This window comes from Ovis canadensis, chromosome 15, assembly GCF_042477335.2.
Source record: "Ovis canadensis isolate MfBH-ARS-UI-01 breed Bighorn chromosome 15, ARS-UI_OviCan_v2, whole genome shotgun sequence".
Lineage (NCBI taxonomy): Eukaryota > Metazoa > Chordata > Mammalia > Artiodactyla > Bovidae > Ovis > Ovis canadensis.
In genome coordinates, this window is record NC_091259.1 from 61,911,087 (window position 1) to 61,929,500 (window position 18,414).

At 46.4% G+C, this 18,414-nt stretch overlaps 1 protein-coding gene across 1 annotated transcript; it reads left to right on the top strand.

Moving 5' to 3' along the window:
- The first annotated feature begins 1,929 nt into the window (after positions 1 to 1,929).
- Positions 1,930 to 17,088, top strand: LOC138420187 (2-acylglycerol O-acyltransferase 2-like). The gene is made up of 6 exons (XM_069553326.1): positions 1,930 to 2,020; positions 10,985 to 11,163; positions 14,032 to 14,236; positions 14,550 to 14,724; positions 15,352 to 15,551; positions 16,934 to 17,088. The coding sequence occupies exons 1-6, from the start codon at positions 1,930 to 1,932 to the stop codon at positions 17,086 to 17,088; spliced, it is 1,005 nt and encodes a 334-aa protein (XP_069409427.1).
- The last annotated feature ends 1,326 nt before the right edge of the window (positions 17,089 to 18,414 follow it).

Consider the following 18,414-nt stretch of genomic DNA (forward strand, 5'->3'; position numbering starts at 1 on the left):
GAACATATCATAAAATGATATTCAAATGAATCGTGAACATTATTTTTTGCGGAGACATTTTTAATTACACTACTCTTTGCATTATGTATGGGAACAGTATGTTTAATTTATTAAGTCCAAGAGAAAAGATAACTCACTGACACAATGAAACATCCAAACATCCAAATATCTTCATTTAAAATTTAAAAGTACTTTAACTATAGACAGTATCAGGTAGAGCAGAATTCTGATCCAGATCCTCCCAAATTAAGTTTCTATCTTTCAGAAAAGTCTCCTCTTGACAGAATTGTTTTTCCTGTAAGCTTAGTAGGTTCAGGAGTGGATTACCACAGTGCTTGCTCAATCCCAATAAATACCCATGACCAGCTAAGTGAAGGATGACCATACCACAAAGCCTCCAGCACCATTTTATCCTGTGCAGGGGATCTTTCAACACATGATTTCTGATTCTTATGAGACAGTTATTACTGAGAAGGGGACCCATTTCTTCATCAGCCACTGACTGAAGCTTATTTGGGAAAATGGTATTCTCCCTGAGAGAATTGCTCCATAGCCTCTTATAGGCCTTTTTCTTCTCTTCTGAAGATACATCTTTTCCAGTCCATATTGTAACTTCAAACTTGGCCTGAAGCTGATGAAGGAACAACTTACCAGACAATCCACAAAACAGAGCCAAGGATGGAGGCTGCCATGTTGTCCCACCCCATTAGATATTTTTAAATGCAATCTCCATTAAACATTGAGAAAACACTGTTAAGCACAATGAAGTATACAAGGAATCCCAGATCTGAGCAGTGAAAGTGCAGAGTCCTAACCAGTTGACCACCAGTGTAACGTGTAATGACTTTGGGAAACTCTATGGCTATGCGGAGACTGTAGAAAGGGTAGATGAGGGGAGGTCAAGTTCAGTTCTAGATAGGCTGTGATGGAGGTGCCAAGGAAACTAGTAGAGAGGATGTCAAGTACCCACCTACAAAGTCAAGTCTGGAGCCTGGGGGAGGTCAGGCAGGAGATGCAGCTTGGAAGTGTTCATCCTGTAGACAGATTCCAAGGCCGTGAGCCTGGATGGACTCTCTGCAGGAGAGAGGGTGGAAAGAAGAGGGAAGGTCCAGGGACTGAAGGGACAGGAGGGCCCTCAAACACTTAGCCTGGTGAAAGATAAGAGCCACTGTGGAGACCCAGGGGCAGCCAGAGGGGCAGGAGGCAAACCAGGAGAGGGTGGTGCCCACAGGCCAAGTGGTTTCAAGGAGGAGGGAGGGATCAACTGTGTCTGAGGCTGCTGAGAGATCAAGATGAGAGCTGAGAATTGACCACTGGATTCAGCAGTGTGGAGGCCACTGGTGAACTTGTCAAGGGCAGTTTCATGGAAGAGTGATGTCTGAAGTCTGGAGCAGGGAGGACAGAATGGGAGGGGAGGGTGTTTAATGCAGATGGCTCTTTCTTGAGTTGTGCTGTGCAGGTGAGCTGAGGAATAGGGCAGGAGATGGAGGAGATGGTGGGAGCAAGGGATATTTATATGGCAACTGTGAAGGGAAGATATGTGAAGAGGAACCATTGACCTGGTAGGCGAAAGGAGACAATTACTGTGGCCAAGTGGTTGGGTGAAAAGAGGACAGGATCTCCCTATACTTGCTGTTTCATTTGCCAAATAACAGGTAAGATTAGAGCAAAGGTGATCTGGCAAATAATGTATTGCCTGAGGAGTAAACTGTACTTCTCTTCCTCCATACTCAGCTAGGCTCAGGCCAGTGTCTTTAAAGATTTCTCCTAGGAAACCAGTTCCTGCTGGGGCAGGTGCAATGAGATCTTAGGGCTGGCTGGACACCCAGTCCCAGGCCCCATAAATGCTTGGATAAATGCTGGCAACAATGAAAACCAGCAGGTGTCACAGAGCTCAGAGAAGCCTCCAGAGCCAGCAGAATAACCATTATGGTGGAGTTCACACCCTTGTGTGTGCCATGGGAACGCAGGCTGCAGACATTGGTGGTCCTGCAGTGGGTCGGCTGTTGGGTGTCCATGGGTAAGGCAAGCTGGGTTGGAAATGGGCAACCTAGGGCACCTGTCACATCTGGTACACACTGTGCACTGATGGGGGAATAATCCCCAGCTCAGCCCCTGGAGATCACCAGGAATTAGGAACATCTTGCTCAGCTGGCCTTGAAGGAGCTTTGGGAGCTGTGTCTGACTACTGCACCAACCCTCAGCCCAGCCTGGGACCTGGGAGTGTCAGGAACAGCACAGGGAGGTGAGGTAGCCTTGGGCCTGGAGCTAGAGGGAGGGCAGCTGAGGAAAGGTATCGGGCCTACTGGTGCCAGGAGCAGGAGCTTATACTTTTCTCTTATCTGGGGACAAAGGAGAGGTCCAGGTGGGCTTCAGATATAGAAGTAACATGGTCCAATCTGTGTGTGATAGGCTGCAATTCAGGGATCTTCTGTGTTGAGGTATCTGGGGAAGACAGATCACAGGGAGCAGCTGTTACCAAATCAAATTTGCACCAGCTTGCCCGAGCTCAGGAAAGCTCCCATGCTGACACTGGGCTGTGGTGAAAGAAAGTGTAATATTTATTGCAGGGACCCAGCAAGGAGTCCCGATAGTTTTGGCTCAAAACAGTTGACCCCCTCCCCCTCCCTCTCTTGAATTTCAGGGAATGGCTTCTAGAGACTGGGTGAGGTAGAGTTTTTTGGGCACATGATCAGCCCCTAGACAGTTGTCTGATTGCTTGGTGGTAAGGTAACTGGGAGCCAACATCACCAATCTTCTGGTTTCCCCTGGTTTGAGGTCTACAGGCTGGTGAGCAACTTCCTCTACCTGGTGGTGGCTCAGTATCTGCAAAGAAGCTCAAAAATAAGGCTCAGAATACTATCTATAGCATTAGTTTTTGTTCAGTCGCTCACTCCTGTCCACCTCTTTGTGACCTCATGGACTGCAGTACGCCAGGCTTCCCTGTTCTTCACTACCTCCCGGAGTTGGCTCAAACTCATGCCCATTGAGTCAATGACGCCATCCAATCATCTCATGCTCTGTTGTCCCCTTCTACCTTCAATCATTCCTAGCATCAGAGTCTTTTCCAATGGGTTAGCTCTTTAGTTGCATCAGGTGGCCGAAGTATTGGAGCTTCAACTTCAGCATCAGTCCTTCCAATGAATATTCAGGATTGATTTCCTTTAGGATTGACTAGTTTAATCTTCTTTCTGTCCAAGGGACTCTCAGGAGTCTTCTACAGCACCACAGCACTCAGCCTTCTTTATGGTCCAGTTCTTACAACCATACATGATTACTGGAAAAACCATAGCTTTGACTAGATGGGCTTATGTTGGCAAAGTGATGTCTCTGCTTTTTAATATGCTGTCTAGATTTGTCATAGCTTTTTTTCCCCAAGAAGCAAGTGTCTTTTAATTTCATGACTGCAGTCACCATCTGCGATGATTTTGGAGTCCAAGAAAATGTAGTCTGTCACTATTTCTATTTTTTCCCCATCTATTTGCCATGAAGTGATGGGACTAGACACCATGATTGTAGTTTTTTTTTAAAATAATTATTTATTTGGCTTTGCTGAGTCTTAGTTATGACATGTGGGATCTAGTTTCCTGACCAGGGATGGTACCCTGGCCCCCTGCATTGGGAGCTCAGAGTTTTAGCCACTGGTCCACCAAGAAAGTCCCATGATCTTAGTTTTCTGAATGTTGAGTTTTAAGCCAGCTTTTTCATGCTTCTCTTTCACCTTCATCAAGAGGCTCTTTTGTTCTTCTTTGCTTTCTGCCATGGGCTTCCCTGGTAGCTCAGTTGGTAAAGAATCTGCCTGCAATGTTGGAGACCCCAGTTTGATTCTTTGGTCAGGAAGATCTGCTGGAGAAGGGAACAGCTACCCACTTCAGTATTCTGGCCTGGAGAATTCCATGGACAGAGGAGACTGGTAGGCTACAGTCCATGGACTCACAAAGAGTCGGACACAGCTGAGTGATTTTCACTTTCTTTCTTTTTTTTTTTTTTTTTGCCATAGAGTGGTATTAACTGTGTATCTGAAGTTATTGATATTTTCCCCGGCAATCTCGATTCCAGCTTTAATTTCATCCAGCCCTGCATTTGGCATGATGTACTCTGCATATAATTTAAATAAGCAGAGGGACAATATACAGCCTTGATATATTCCTTTCCTAATTGAACCGGTTCGTTGTTCCTTGTTTGGTTCTAACTGTTGCATCTTGACCTGCATACAGGTTTTTCAGGAGGCAGGTAAGGTGGTCTAGTATCCCCGTCTCTTTAAGAATTTTCCACAGTTTATTATGATCCACACAGTCAAAGGTTTTAGCATAGTCAATAGGGCCAAATCCAGCCTCCTGATTGTGTTTGTATTTTTGTAGAGTGCCGGGGTCCAGCCCAGGTGGATCCAGGGAATTTGAAGTGGGGACAGAGTCGGCGAGGAAAAACTTATTTATTTAGAAATATAAAGAGATTAGGAAAGAATAGTGTAGTAGGAAAATTAGTGGAGAAAAGAGGCTGAATAACTTGATTTACATGGAAAGCTGATAAAGTTTCAAGACAAGAAACTTGCACCATCTATGTAGGCCACTGGCACCCATTTGAATAGCAGAGGGTGTCCCACCTTGGGCTCCCTCTCACGTGGATCTTAGAAGCCAGGGCAAGTAAGTAGACATGGCGAGCCTCCACACTCCACATGGGAATTCAGCCAGAAAAGAAAAGAAGGAGAAAAGACCACACGGGGGAAACCAGTCTTTCCAGTGACTGGTTCATCCTTTATTGTCTGGGAAAGCTTTTTATACTTTTGGTTGTACATAGAGATCAATGGATAATACAAAGTTATGCAGCGTCAGCAGCCCTGATTCTTATCCAGACCAGGCTTTCTCTCTGCATACCTAGCTGTATACACAAGTCTTAGGTGATTTACATCATCTTCTGGCCAGGAGGCCTATTAGCATTTTATGGCCCTTTTCTGATAAGGGTCCCTCAACCAGAAAACTTATTTGCCTTAAAAGTGTTGTTCTTACTAAAGTCTGGTGCCACTCTCAGAAAGCACTAATTAAGGTTACATTCTTATATAGCAAGGACACAACAATTTCTAACAAAGAAAGAGGAGTACAGTGATTTACAACAAAGAGAAAGTTTACTAACTCAAAAGTCTAGTGTTGCTAACATTAACACTACTATATTCCCTTATCTATATCCCAATTACATTGATTAATATCCTCCAGGTGCCTAAAAGGTAAAGAATATGGAGGCCTGGCAGCAGTCATTGACTCAACAGTGAAACCCATCACCAATATAATTTTTAGCTTTTCAGAAAAGGCTCTATATCTTTAAGATGTTTTAAGCTGTATGCCTCTTGTGGTTGAGGGGCTGTAAACAATCACAAGTTGTAAAAGTCTCTAACTGTCAGGCAAGTTAGAGAGCCATCAGAGGGGTTTGAGCTGAGACACTCCTTTCATATGCAGGAGACCAGTTGGAGCTCTAAGTTAACTTTTTCCAGAGAAAGGTAGTTGAGGATAGCCCCCTGTTATGTCAGAAGAGTGGAAAGCGCAGTACAATAAAGCAGGCAGACTCTGGTTTTGGGGGTAGATGCTCAGGAAAATCCAGGGGTACCCCTGAGGCCTGATCTCAGCCTTTGCCTTTTGCCAGGCTCCCTTCCTCATGACCTTTGCCATGGAGAGGATTCCCCTGCTGGCTCCCAGCAGTAGAGCCCGAGAGCCAAGAATGGTTTTATAGTTTAAATGCTTATATTAGAAATTGTTTTATACCTAGGCAATATCCTCCAAATTGCCTCTTGAACCTCACATTCTGAATTATAACTCTGAATTCTGAAAAGATTATTTACCCTGGTCTATGGAGACTAGCAGTGGGCAGAGAGATGGGGCTCCTTTTCAAAGATACTGAAGAGGTTGTCCACAGGCAGAATGTACAGACTGGCAGGAAAGCAAGGGTTTCCAGTGGGCCAGTAAATGCTGCACATGTAGTGAGCAGCTGGCTCACACTGGACATAGAGCAGGCATTTGGGGGAGGGGCAAAGAAGTGGCCAGAAGGGTCAACAGGGACCTGTCATCAAGGTCTCAAGTCTGAGAAACAAATACTTTCCATTGGTTACTTGTTTACTCTGCTCTTTTTTCTTTAATGCACACACTCACACAGGAAGGTAAGCTCCTTTCAAACAGGTGGTCTTCTTATCTGTGTCTCCATCTCCTTGGAGAGTTGAGGTTGATAACTGTTGAATGAATGAATATTAGGAGCATGATGCAGTACAGTGGTAGAACTGAATATCAGGTCCTATCCTAGCTATGTGACCTTAACCAACCTGCCTATCTTCTTGGTAAAGTGTGGATTTACATTTTTACTGCTGGGTATTATGAAAGGAAAGAAGGGAGCTTCCTTTCTCAGGGACTGGAAATACTCCAAATTTTGGCATTGCCTGCTGACAGGAGTTAAAATGTGAGTCCAGGGTGAGATATACTGTGGGGTGAGGAGAGTTCTTTTGGTTAAGTGGAAATGCAAGCATTTTTAAAATATTTTTTTTTCTGAGTGAAAAATGAATCCATGTTATTGTAACTCATCCAAACAGAATATGTATTCTAAAAGTGAATCCTACCCCGCAAGGAGCCACTATGAACAATTTGGGTTTTATTCTTTAGACCAGACATGGGAGTTCTCATTTCAATGGTACAGAGGTTCAGTTTGGGAAGATGAAAAGAGTTCCAGAGATGAAGGATGGTGATTGTTACACAACAATGTGAGTGAATTAATGCCATCAACAATACATGAAAAATCATTTCAGGTGCATGCCCAGGAGTGGGAATGCTGGGTCTTATGGTTGCCCTATCTTTGGTTTCATAGGGTATCTCCATATAGTTCTCCATAGTGCCTTTGTCAAGAAAACCATAATTTGAAAATATCCAAGCACCACAATGTCCATTGCAGCCCTATTTACAATAAATAAGACATGGAAACAATCTAAATGTCCATTGACAGAGGAATGGATCAAGAAGATGTAGAACATATAGATAATGGAATATTACTCAGCTATTAAACAGAACAAAATAATGCCATTTGCAGCAACATGGATGGACCTAGAGATTGCTATACTGAGTGAAGTAAGTCAGATACCAAAAGACAAATATTGTATGATGTCACTTATATGCAGAATCAATTAAAAGGGTACAAATATTTTTATTTATTTATATTTCATAGAGTCATGGGTGTAGAAAACAAACCTACAGTTACCAGGGGAACCAAGTGGAGAAGGAAATATTGGGGGATTTGGATTGACATATACACACTACTATCTATAAAATAGGTAGATTAAATCTAATAGACAGAGTGCCTGATGAACTATGGACGGAGGTTCATGACATTGTACAGGAGACAGGGATCAAGACCATCCCCAAGAAAAAGAAATGCAAACAAGCAAAATGGGTGTCTGAGGAGGGCTTGCAAATAGCTGTGAAAAGAGGAGAAGCAAAAAGGAAAGGAGAAAAGGAAAGACATACCCATTTGAATGCAGAGTTACAAAGAATAACAAGGAGAGATAAGAAAGCCTTCCTCAGTGATCAGTGCAAAGAAATAGAGGAAAATAATAGAATAGGAAAGACTAGAGATCTCTTCAAGAAAATTAGAGATACCAAGGAAACATTTCATGCAAAGATGGGCTCAATAAAGCACAGAAATAGTATGGACCTAACAGAAGCAGAAGAAATTAAGAAGAGGTGGCAAGAATACACAGAAGAACTGTACAAAAAAACTTCACGACCAAGATAATCACAATGGTATGATCACTCACCTAGAGCCAGACATCCTGGAATGTGAAGTCAAGTGGGCATTAGGAAGCATCACTCTGAACAAAGCTAGTGGAGGTGATGGAATTCCAGTTGAGCTATTTCAAATCCTGAAAGATGATGCTGTGAAAGTGCTGCACTCCATATGCCAGCAAATTTGGAAAACTCAGCAGTGGCCACAGGACTGGAAAAGGTCAGTTTTCATTCCAATCCCAAAGAAAGGCAATGCCAAAGAATGCTCAAACTACTGCACAATTGCACTCATCTCATATGCTAGTAAAGTAATGCTCAAAATTCTCCAAGGCAGGCTTCAGCAGTATGTGAACTGTGAACTTCCAAATGTTCAAGCTGGTTTTAGAAAAGGCAGAGGAACCAAAGATCAAATTGCCAACATCCGCTGGATCATGGAAAAAGCACGAGAGTTCCAGAAAAACATCTATTTCTGCTTTATTGACTATGCCAAAGCCTTTGACTGTGTGGATCAGTTAGCTGTGGAAAATTCTGAAAGAAATGGGAATACCAGACCACCTGACCTGCCTCTTGAGAAATCTGTATACAGGTCAGGAAGCAACAGTTAGAACTGGACATGGAACAACAGACTGGTTCCAAATAGGGAAAGGAGTACGTCAAGGCTGTATATTGTCACCTTGCTTATTTAACTTCTATGCAGAGTATATAATGAGAAACGCTGGGCTGGAAGAAGCACAAGCTGGAATCAAGATTGCCGGGAGAAATATCAATCACCTCAGATATGCAGATGACACCACCCTTATGGCAGAAAGCAAAGAAGAACTAAAGAGCCTCTTGATGAAAGTGAAAGAGGAGAGTGAAAAAGTTGGCTTAAAGCTCAACATTCAGAAAATGAAGATCATGGCATCTGGTCCCATCACTTCACGGCAAATAGATGGGGAAACAGTGGAAACAGTGTCAGACTTTATTTTTTTGGGCTCCAAAATCACTGCAGATGGTGACTGTAGCCATGAAATTAAAAGATGCTTATTCCTTGGAAGGAAAGTTATTTAATATGCTAGACAGCATATTAAAAAGCAGAGACATTAATTTGTCAACAAAGGTCTGTCTAGTCAAGGCTATGGTTTTTCCAGTAGTCATGTATGATTGTGAGAGTTGGACTATAAAAAAAATCTGAGCACTGAAGAATTGATACTTTTGAACTGCGGTGTTGGAGAAGACTCTTGAGAGTCCCTTGGACTGCAAGGAGATCCAACCAGTCCATCCTAAAGGAGATCAGTCCTGAGTGTTCATTGGAAGGACTGATGATGAAGCTGAAACTCCAATACTTTGGCCACCTGATGCAAACAACTGACTCATTTGACAAGACCCTGATGCTGGGAAAGATCGAGGGCAGGAGGAGACGGGGACAACAGGGTATGAGATGATTGGATGGCATCACCGACTCAATGGACATGAGTTTTGGTGAACTCCAGGAGCTGGTGATGGACAGGGAGGCTTGGTGTACTGTGGTCCATGGGGTCGCAAAGAGTCGGACACGACTGAGCAAGTGAAGTGAACTGAACTGAACTAATCTATAAAATAGATAACTAATAAGAACCTCTATAGAGCACATAGAGCATCGTTTATATGGGAAAAGAATTTTTTAAAAGTGTGGATATATGTATATGTATAACTCATTTACTTTCTCGAATGATGCTGAAGCTGAAACTCCAGTACTTTGGCCACCTCATGCAGAGTTGACTCATTGGAAAAGACTCTGATGCTGGGAGGGATTGGGGGCAGGAGGAGAAGGGCTCGACAGAGGATGAGATGGCTGGATGGCATCACTGACGCGATGGATGTGAGTCTGAGTGAACTCTGGGAGTTGGTGATGGACAGGGAGGCCTGGCGTGCTGCGATTCACGGGGTCGTGAAGAGTCCGACACGACTGAGCGACTGAACCGAACACATGAAATGAACACAATATTGTGAATTAACTACACTCTAATACAATTTTTATAAAAAATACTAAAATACAAAAAATTGTTTTGATGATAAGTGTTATGTTTAATCTATGTTTTACTACCATAAAAAATTGAATAAACATTAGAAACTGCCCCAGACACAACACTGAAATCCTGAGCACGACGGCAAGAATATCTGTGTGTTGTTCACAGGTGTATCACCAGCATCTGACACACTGTAGGTGCTCTGAATAAAGTGAGCCTCTGTGAGCCCCAACCTACTTAGCTTATGCATTTTACTACTATTCAGACTGGATCAAAAGTCTCGCCTCCTGGAAGTTGGCCATGAATGACAGGCCCAGCCTATCCTACTTTCATTTGGAATACAAGTGGAGGTTGACCTTCTTAAAGAATTTGAGAGCATGGTGTTAATATTTTCTAAGAATGAGGTCCATTGGCATCAGATTAAAGACAGCCCCACAGACCACCTGACCCTGAGTTACAGCTGGGATTAGCCTGTGAAAGGAACTCAGAAAATCCTGAGTCTGGGATGAATTCCTCACGGTGCTGCTCCTAGCCCTGTTGCACTCCTGATGGACAGGCCAGGCGTGGGTTGCCCTCTTCTCTCCCTCCTTCAGTAGGATAGTGTATAGCAGTGGAGAAAAGAGCTGAGTAAAAGCTAAAGATCACCAGGAGATGTATCAATACTGAACAGCTTAGTGTGGCTCGAACATGGGGTGCAGTGAGGCTGGAGCAAGAGAGAGCAAGACAGGCCACCAGTGGGGAGCTTGAAATCAGGCTGAGCTGCTTGAGCTGAGCCTCAAAGTTATGATAAATCATGGGAGGACTTTAGCTAAAGGGAGGATCTATCTACGGAATACAAGATTATAGAAAGATGTGCTGGAGGTAAACAGGAAGTGGACTGGGTAGAAATAATCTCTATTGTCTCTGGAGTCTCATAGAATGGATACTAGAAAGAGTTCATCCTGTCATATTTCCACCAGGCATCTATTGGTGAATATAGACAGAGAGGGAGGTGGAGGGGGAAGACCCAAGTGAGAAGAGTGTCTGGTGCTGTGGGAAAAAGTGAGTTTGGACTTAGTCTTACCTGGTTTCAAACGCAGGCTCAGGGTGACACTAATTGTGTTGCTTGTATTCCCTCTTCCTTGAAGGCTTGAGAGGCTGATTTCTTCCTCCCGGGGTGAGGACTGGACAGAAGAGTGCTGGGCAAATGGGGAGAGCGCGTTCCTTCACACTGCTGACCACTACAGCTTCTGCTTCCCTTCCCAGCCCTTCTCTGCCACGTGGTCTTCATAGGCCTCCTGTTCACAAGATTCTGGATCATCAGTATCCTGTATGCAGTCTGGTGGTACCTGGATCGAGCCAAGCCTTGGCAGGGGAGCAGGCACATTGATGTACTAAGGCGCTGGGCTGTATGGAAGCACATGAAGGACTATTTCCCCATCTCGGTAAGTATAGGGCTGGCTAGGGAGTGGTCAGGACCATAGTCCCCATGTGTCCATGGGGAAGTGTGACCCTGTGTTTAGTGAGCAGCATACTGGGCTTGGAGGCAGGAGACAGGCTTCTACCACCATGTGGCCCGAGAAGAGTCAGTTTCTGTCTGGCTATGTTTTCTTATGTGTGGAGATGTGGAGCCAATATGAGGACTGATGTATGAATGAGATTTGAAGGGCTCTGTGGGGCAATTGGTAAGGCACACATATGTATCTTAACACACAGGTGTAAAGCCCTTACAGTGTAAGTTTTGGGGTGAAGGATTCAATGATAAATACAAGGCATCAAGAGAGCATCTAACCCACACTTTATCAGATGATGAAACACCCAGAGAAGGATGAAGTTGTGATCAAGGACACACAGCAAGTTTGTTTACTGCTTTTAAAGTGTGTGTTTAGCTCTGAGGATAGAAGCAGAGCAGAGAGAATGCAGGATGGATCCTGCCCGAACTCCAGTGTGCTGTGTGTCCTAGGACAGAGCTTTACCCTATTCTGAATCCTAGTTTCCACACAAAATTGATCCCTTGTATTTCATGTCTCTTAGTCTCTTACTCAGGGTACTTCATGTCCATTTTAGACATGAGACTCTGTACCCCCAAATCAGATGTTAGTAATGGAGGACCCTGAATTTGAGTGAACTGACCTTTTGCCCCATTCCTGAATCCTAGACAGACTAAACCGTTGGATGTAAGCAGTTGTGGTCGTTGATTATCTAGTGGGAATAGGAAGTGGAAGGCAGTGAGGACTCAGAGAGGTGCCAGGCAGGGACAGGTGGTCCTCTCTGGACACAGGAGAGAAGACTGTGTATGGTGTCTCCTCTGAGGGTGGACATCATAGATTCCACCACCAGATCTGCAACATGCCAGCTGTGAGACCTGGGGTGAGTTACACATCTCTCTGAGCCTCGATTCTCCATTGTAAACTGGAGATGCTGTCACATACATCACTGGGTTGTGTGGAGTCCCTAAGACATCAGGTCGTCCTGGGACCTTCTAAGGACAGCATGTGGCTCTCCTTTCACACCTGGAGCTGCTGTCATTTGCACATCTGGCAGAAAAATGGTGCTGAGTTGTTCTGTGCCTGTCTTATCTACGTCTGTTCTGTCCCTCCTCTAGCCAGGTATCTCCCCCAGAGGATTTTTCAAATAGGGCACTGTTAACATTGTCTGAAACTGAAATTGCAGAAATTCCACGTACACCCTGCTCAGGATTGTAGGCCGCTTGCAGTCCTGCGGCATCACCTGCAGAGGGCGGGCAGTACCACCAAGTGGCCAGCAGAGCGAGAGATGACATGCACCTTGACCTCCCTGTCTGGGACTGAGGCCTGCAGGGGTCGCTGTGAAGCACAGATTCTGGACACCTGTCCCCTCCCAGGAGAACTTTCAAGTCTTCCACACAGCTTTACAGAGCAGGCCCTGCAGGGATCTTAGGAGGTCAGGAAGTAGAGGGGTCAGGGAGTCTCTGTTGTCTACTGAAAACAAATGCACAAGTCAAAAGTTGTGAGGGATTTTGTTCTGGGACCTTACTGAGGACTGTAGTAAGGAGATGGCCTCTCAATAATCTCTGGGGAGCTGTTCTAAAAGGTAAGGGAGGAGTCAGAACTTGCAGATTTTGCTGGAAAAAACAAACAAACAAAAAACCCAAAAACCTATGTAGCCAAACTTCAAAAGATTACTTGCCAGTTACAAAAAGCTGATGTCTCAAGTTAGTAATTTTTGTCCGTTTCTAGTAAGGGAAGATGGGAAGGTTTGGGCTCACTGCAATTATTCCTGTGATGTGTATTCCCATTCTCTATGACTAGTATCTTGTTTTCCTCCATCCTGAATTATTTTCAAGGCCCATTGTCAGTGGCAGCTACAGTGGCCGCTGGCTTGAAGGCAGGCAAGCAACATTCCTTGTCCTAACAACTCTGCTGGGTCTACTTCACATCACAAGCCTTTGCGCTGTGATTCTATGAGCTAGGGCCTAGTGATACAGTTTCTAGTGAAATTAGGAGACTACTTCTGAGCACTGGAGCTTTCTAAATGCACCCTATGTGCTTCCTAAAGAGGTGATAGTGGAAAATCAGGCAGTGTTTCCCTAGGACAAGCTGCCTTCACCTCATGCTGGAGATCAGTCCCGGAGCTGGGTTTCTGGATGACAATTTCATTATCCTGGAGCAGCAGTGTTTACACAGACCAACACCTGAACAGGGGTGCAGTGCTGTGGGCAGGCTGTGACCCGGTGTCTGGGAGTGCTGCAGACTTGGCAGGACACCTCCTTGACCCCTTTCCACCTGCGGGCATCACCAGGACTTCATGCCCCTTCTCCTGGCACCCACTTCCTTGTACCCTGGGGTCTCTTACACTGAGTCACAGGGGTTCAGGGGTCAGCCCCAACCTGGGCAGGCCTCCAGCTGCTATAGTCCTTGGAGAGATGCTCACTCCCTCCTGTGATGGCTCCTTCATTTTGGGTGGGCTCTGCCTGGGATTAGGTCTCCCTTCACATAGGACAGAGGCTTGTGTCTCCGTCACCCTGCCAGGAGTCCTACCTCTGCCTTGGGCAGGGGTCTTCCTTCCCAGATGGGCAGCATTGGCCTTATCCATTCATGTGTCCATTCTGTCCTGCTTCATTTCATGGTCTCCCAGAGTATTTCCTCTGCTCCAGGCCTGCACCAGGGACAAGGATCCTCAGAAAGGCATCTCTAATCTCAGGACACTCACATGGGGGTGTGATAGCACTTAGGCACAGGGGACACATAGAGGAGGTCAGCACAGAAAGTCATCAGGGAGACCAGGGTGGTCACGTGGTGCAGCCCCGATTCACCAGGCTGCCGTCCCTGCAGCTGGTCAAGACTGCCGAGTTGGACCCCTCCCGGAACTACCTCACTGGCTACCACCCTCATGGAATTGCAGCTGTTAGAGCTTTTACCAACCTATGCACGGATGGGACTGGTTTTCCCTCACTGTTCCCTGGGATCTGCTCACATCTGATGATGCTGAACTTGTGGTTCTGGGCCCCTGTCTTCAGGGATTATATCATAATAGGCGGTGAGTCTTCCCAACCCTGGGTAGCCCAGGTAGATGAGGTCTGCTGGCATGGGTGAGGGATTTTAAGGAGGGCTGCCAACTGTTCTGTACTTCTTGCAAGTGAATGGGTAGTGGAGAAGGAAGCTAGACTCAAGGAAGCACTTCCCACAGCACTGCTCAGCAATCTGCTTGACTAGGGGTTGGGAAGACCTGAAAGACCCGGTCTCAGTCCTCAGAGAACTCCCAGCTGGGAGCTAGAGTGGAGCCCAGCCCACATCCTCACCTACCATCCTGGCCCCCTTAAAACCATACTTCATTTTTTTCTTCCCTTCAGGGATGGTTGCTGCAGACAAGGAGAGTGTTTCTCACATTCTGAGCAGGGAAGGAGTTGGCAACCTGCTGGCCATCATTGTTGGGGGTGTCCAGGAGGCACTGGATGCCAGGTCTGGAGGCTACAAGCTGGAGCTGCTGAACCGCAAGGGCTTCATCAGGCTTGCCCTGATGCATGGGTATTGGGAAGAGGGCTCTGGGTTCAGCTGGAGATTGGTAAGGATTGTGTTTTGGTGGGAAGACAGCACAGATGAATATACATCCTATTTTGGCAGGAAGAGTCTCAATCCATTGACAATGAAGATTCTGTGTTGGTGATCCATGTACTGTCTCATGCACAAATACCCAGAGAATATTCTAGAAGGAATATCTTGTGAAGGGATTAAGTCTTAAAGGTCATATTGCTGAAAGTTTGCATTACATCTGAGACCTAGGAAATCTGGGACAATGGAGCTTGGGACATAGCTTAGAACTATTCTCCTATCTTTAAACATCTATGAAGAATACAAAACTAGCTGGGCTGGAAGAAATTTTTCCAGAAAGTTTGGAATTGTTTTATATCTGCAGCATTCTGGATTCACTATCATGTTACAACTGTCAGACAGTGGCCCTGAGACAGGCCAGGTCCCGCTTACAGTCACAAAGCAAGGCCGTGGCAGATCTGGGACACACCTGAGGCCTCCTACTTTTGTCCCAGGGCTCTGTCCTCTCCTCCAGTTCCTGCTCACTGGGGCCCTTCAGGAAGCTAGGTGACCAGCTTATGCCTTCTTGACCCTCCATGCGCCCTCTCTCCTGTCTCCCTCTAGGGCAGCTCTGGTGCCGATCTTCTCCTTTGGGGAGAATGACATCTATGAGCAGGTTGAGAACTCTCCTGGCACCTGGTTGCGCTGGTTCCAGGACGGACTTCAGAAGGTCACAGGAGGCTCCATGCCACTCTTCTATGGCCGTGGAGTCTTCCAATACAGCTTTGGTCTTATGCCCTACCACCGGCCCGTCACCACTGTGGGTGAGCCTAGACCCGGGCTGAGAGGCGGGGAAGGGCTACAGAGCAAAAGGTGGGCTTGTGCTGCAAGGGCATGTGGACATAGACCAGTACACACTTCACTTTGTGGAGCACACTTTCTAGAGTATTAGACACACAGGCAAGTAACCCTGATGAAGGCATTCTAGAATGAGAAGAGCAACAGGGGCACAAAGACCAGTGGCCACTACTGATTACTGAGCCCCTGCAGTGTGCCAGGCACTGCACTGGTTCCTTACATGCAGCAGCTCAGTCTTTTGAAATGGGACACTCATCTCCATTTTATTGATTGCAACTTGAGACATAGAGAAGATAAATCACTTCCAAAAGATCACCCTGGCCTTTGTAATAAAGTTGAGGTTTGATCAGGGTGTTTGACTTTTTATTATACCAGAGAAGGAGAGTTTAATTCTGACCACAGGGTCTTATAAGGCTTACTGGAGAAGATGAATACTAGGGAAGGGCATTTCAAGTCTGTTAGAATTATGTGTAAAGTAGCAATTAGCAAGCTATGAAGGAGAGTCTGAGGAATTTCTCTGTAAATAGTGGGCATGAACTTAACCCCATCTTTTCAGCTATTTGGTCATCTCATTTGCTTTCTTCTTGAACTCCACCTAGGTTCCAATGGCAAAGCTGTGTTCATCTGTACTTACCCAGCCATATCTTGAGTATAGGCAACACCCTCTACCAAACTTTCTTTGCGTTGTGTGGTAATATTCTCACGTTTATAGTGAGAGAACATTATAGTTTATAACGTTTATAGTGTTGCTGCCTCCAGACCATTCCCAAGAGAATGAGACATGACAGCTGCTTTCTGAGCCAAGTAGATCCAGAGGGAGGAGGTTGATAGGACCTCCCATGTCCTCCCTGGAGCAGGGGCACTGCAGGCCAGAATGGAGGGAGAGGTGGAAGAAGGATGATTGGGCTGTGGGCCACCTCCTCCCAGCCATACAGGCACTTCCGACATGGCATCTGAGACTCCCAGACCCACCTGTTCCTGAGGCTGAGCACATCCCCAGAGCTACATACAACCTGGCACTGATTGTTCCTGGCTATGTGACCTTGAACAAGTTACTTAACCTCCCTGAACCTCATTGCCTGAAAGGAATAATAGCAGGTTCCATCACCATAGGATTGGTAGGATAATATAGGAGATATGACATACAAATACCAGCTGGTAGTATTGTTAACATATCAGAATCTTGGAGTTGTCTTAACATTTTTGAATCTAGGACCCAAAACAGAATTGAAAAGGAGGGAGAAAGAGTGCTTACCTGCTCAGATGACCATACTAGTGGGAACCCCGAGGGTCCCTGCACCTTCAGTGGTTCCTGCTCTGGGCCACCACTGACGTCTGTGTCTTGCAGTGGAGAAGCCCATCGAGGTGCAGAAGACACCTCATCCCTCCCAGGAGGAGGTGGACAGGCTGCACCAGCGCTACATGAAGGAGCTGGAAAACCTCTTCGAAGCCCACAAGCTCAAGTACAACATCCCCAGAGACCAACACTTGGAGTTCTACTGAGGGCCTCCCCAGAGAAGGGGCTGCCCCAAAGGGCAAGGCTGGCAAGGCTGCCCCAAAGGGCAAGGATGGAGGGAGGTGCTGTGATCCCAGAAGGCTTCCTGGAGGTGTCTGTTGAACATAGCTCCAGAGCCTTCCCTGACTTGTGTCTCCACCCCATGCCCTGGGTCACACTTAGCTTCTGGCAGAGACCCGACTCTGGCATCAGTGATTTGCTCTCCTGCTATGACTCTTCTGCAAAGAACCCTCTCCTTGATCTGCCCACCTGAGAAGTGGGAGAGGCGCTTGGAGAGAATGATGTCTGTGTCTCCATCCTCTGTGGTCCTGTCAGTCAATGGGCGGGACAAGAGCAGCTCCAGTTAGCAGGTTTCTCTTCCTCTGCCTTGAGTGACAGCACAGAAGCAGCCCCCAGTTGCAGCCCTTTCTCCTACAAGCTCCCTCATCCTGCCTCCTGCCTGTCCCACCTCCTCCCTCCCTGAGCTGGAGAGGAAGACAAAGCCACAACCCTCTGACTCATCTTGGCACCTTTGAGTTTCTGAGTTGTCTGAGCCCTGGGCTGGCAGCCAGAGGGGCCCACGAGGCGGGAAAGGAGACTTCAGCTCTGTCACTGGCTGAATGACCAAGGGCAGACCTCTTCACCCGCCCTCTGAGTTTCAGTTTCTCTGAGGGACTAAGGTGATCTCTGACCTCAGCTCTGATGTCACACGAGCTGATGTCCATGATGTAGTCCCTACTCCTCCTTTGTAACTTCAGCCTTGACCTTGACACAGAAGGGAGCTCCATAAATGTCAATTCATCAGTGAAAGAATTCTGTTTCAGCCTTCTCTTCCTCCACCCTTCTCCCCAGCTGGGAGCCTCCCATTGTGTCCCAGCCTGGCCCTGCAGCCCTGCTGCTCTGTGTCCCCTTCCCAGATGGTGGATCCGATGGGCCAGAGTATGGCATGCTACTCCTTCCTCCCTGACCAGTCAGCTCCAACTTACCACCTCTGCCCTGTTCTGTGGGAGACAAGGGGGAGGCTATGTGCAGACGCAGGGCAGACCAGGGAGAGAAGGAACATGAGGAGTGAATGGTCAGTGTCTGCAAGCAGGGCAGATGGGGACAAGCCTCTGATGAGAGGAATTCTGGGCCACTGGGTCTGTGACACACGTCAGGGATGAAGGACAGGATGGCGGCACAGGGGCTATCCTGTGAACCCTCACAGCTGTCACGGGAAAATAGCTTTTCTTCCTCCAGAAGCTAATCAACCAATAATTATAAATGTGGGGCATTTCAAGAATGTAAATTTGAGTCTAAATCTGGCTCAACCCTTTTCAGTGGCTCTGGGCAAG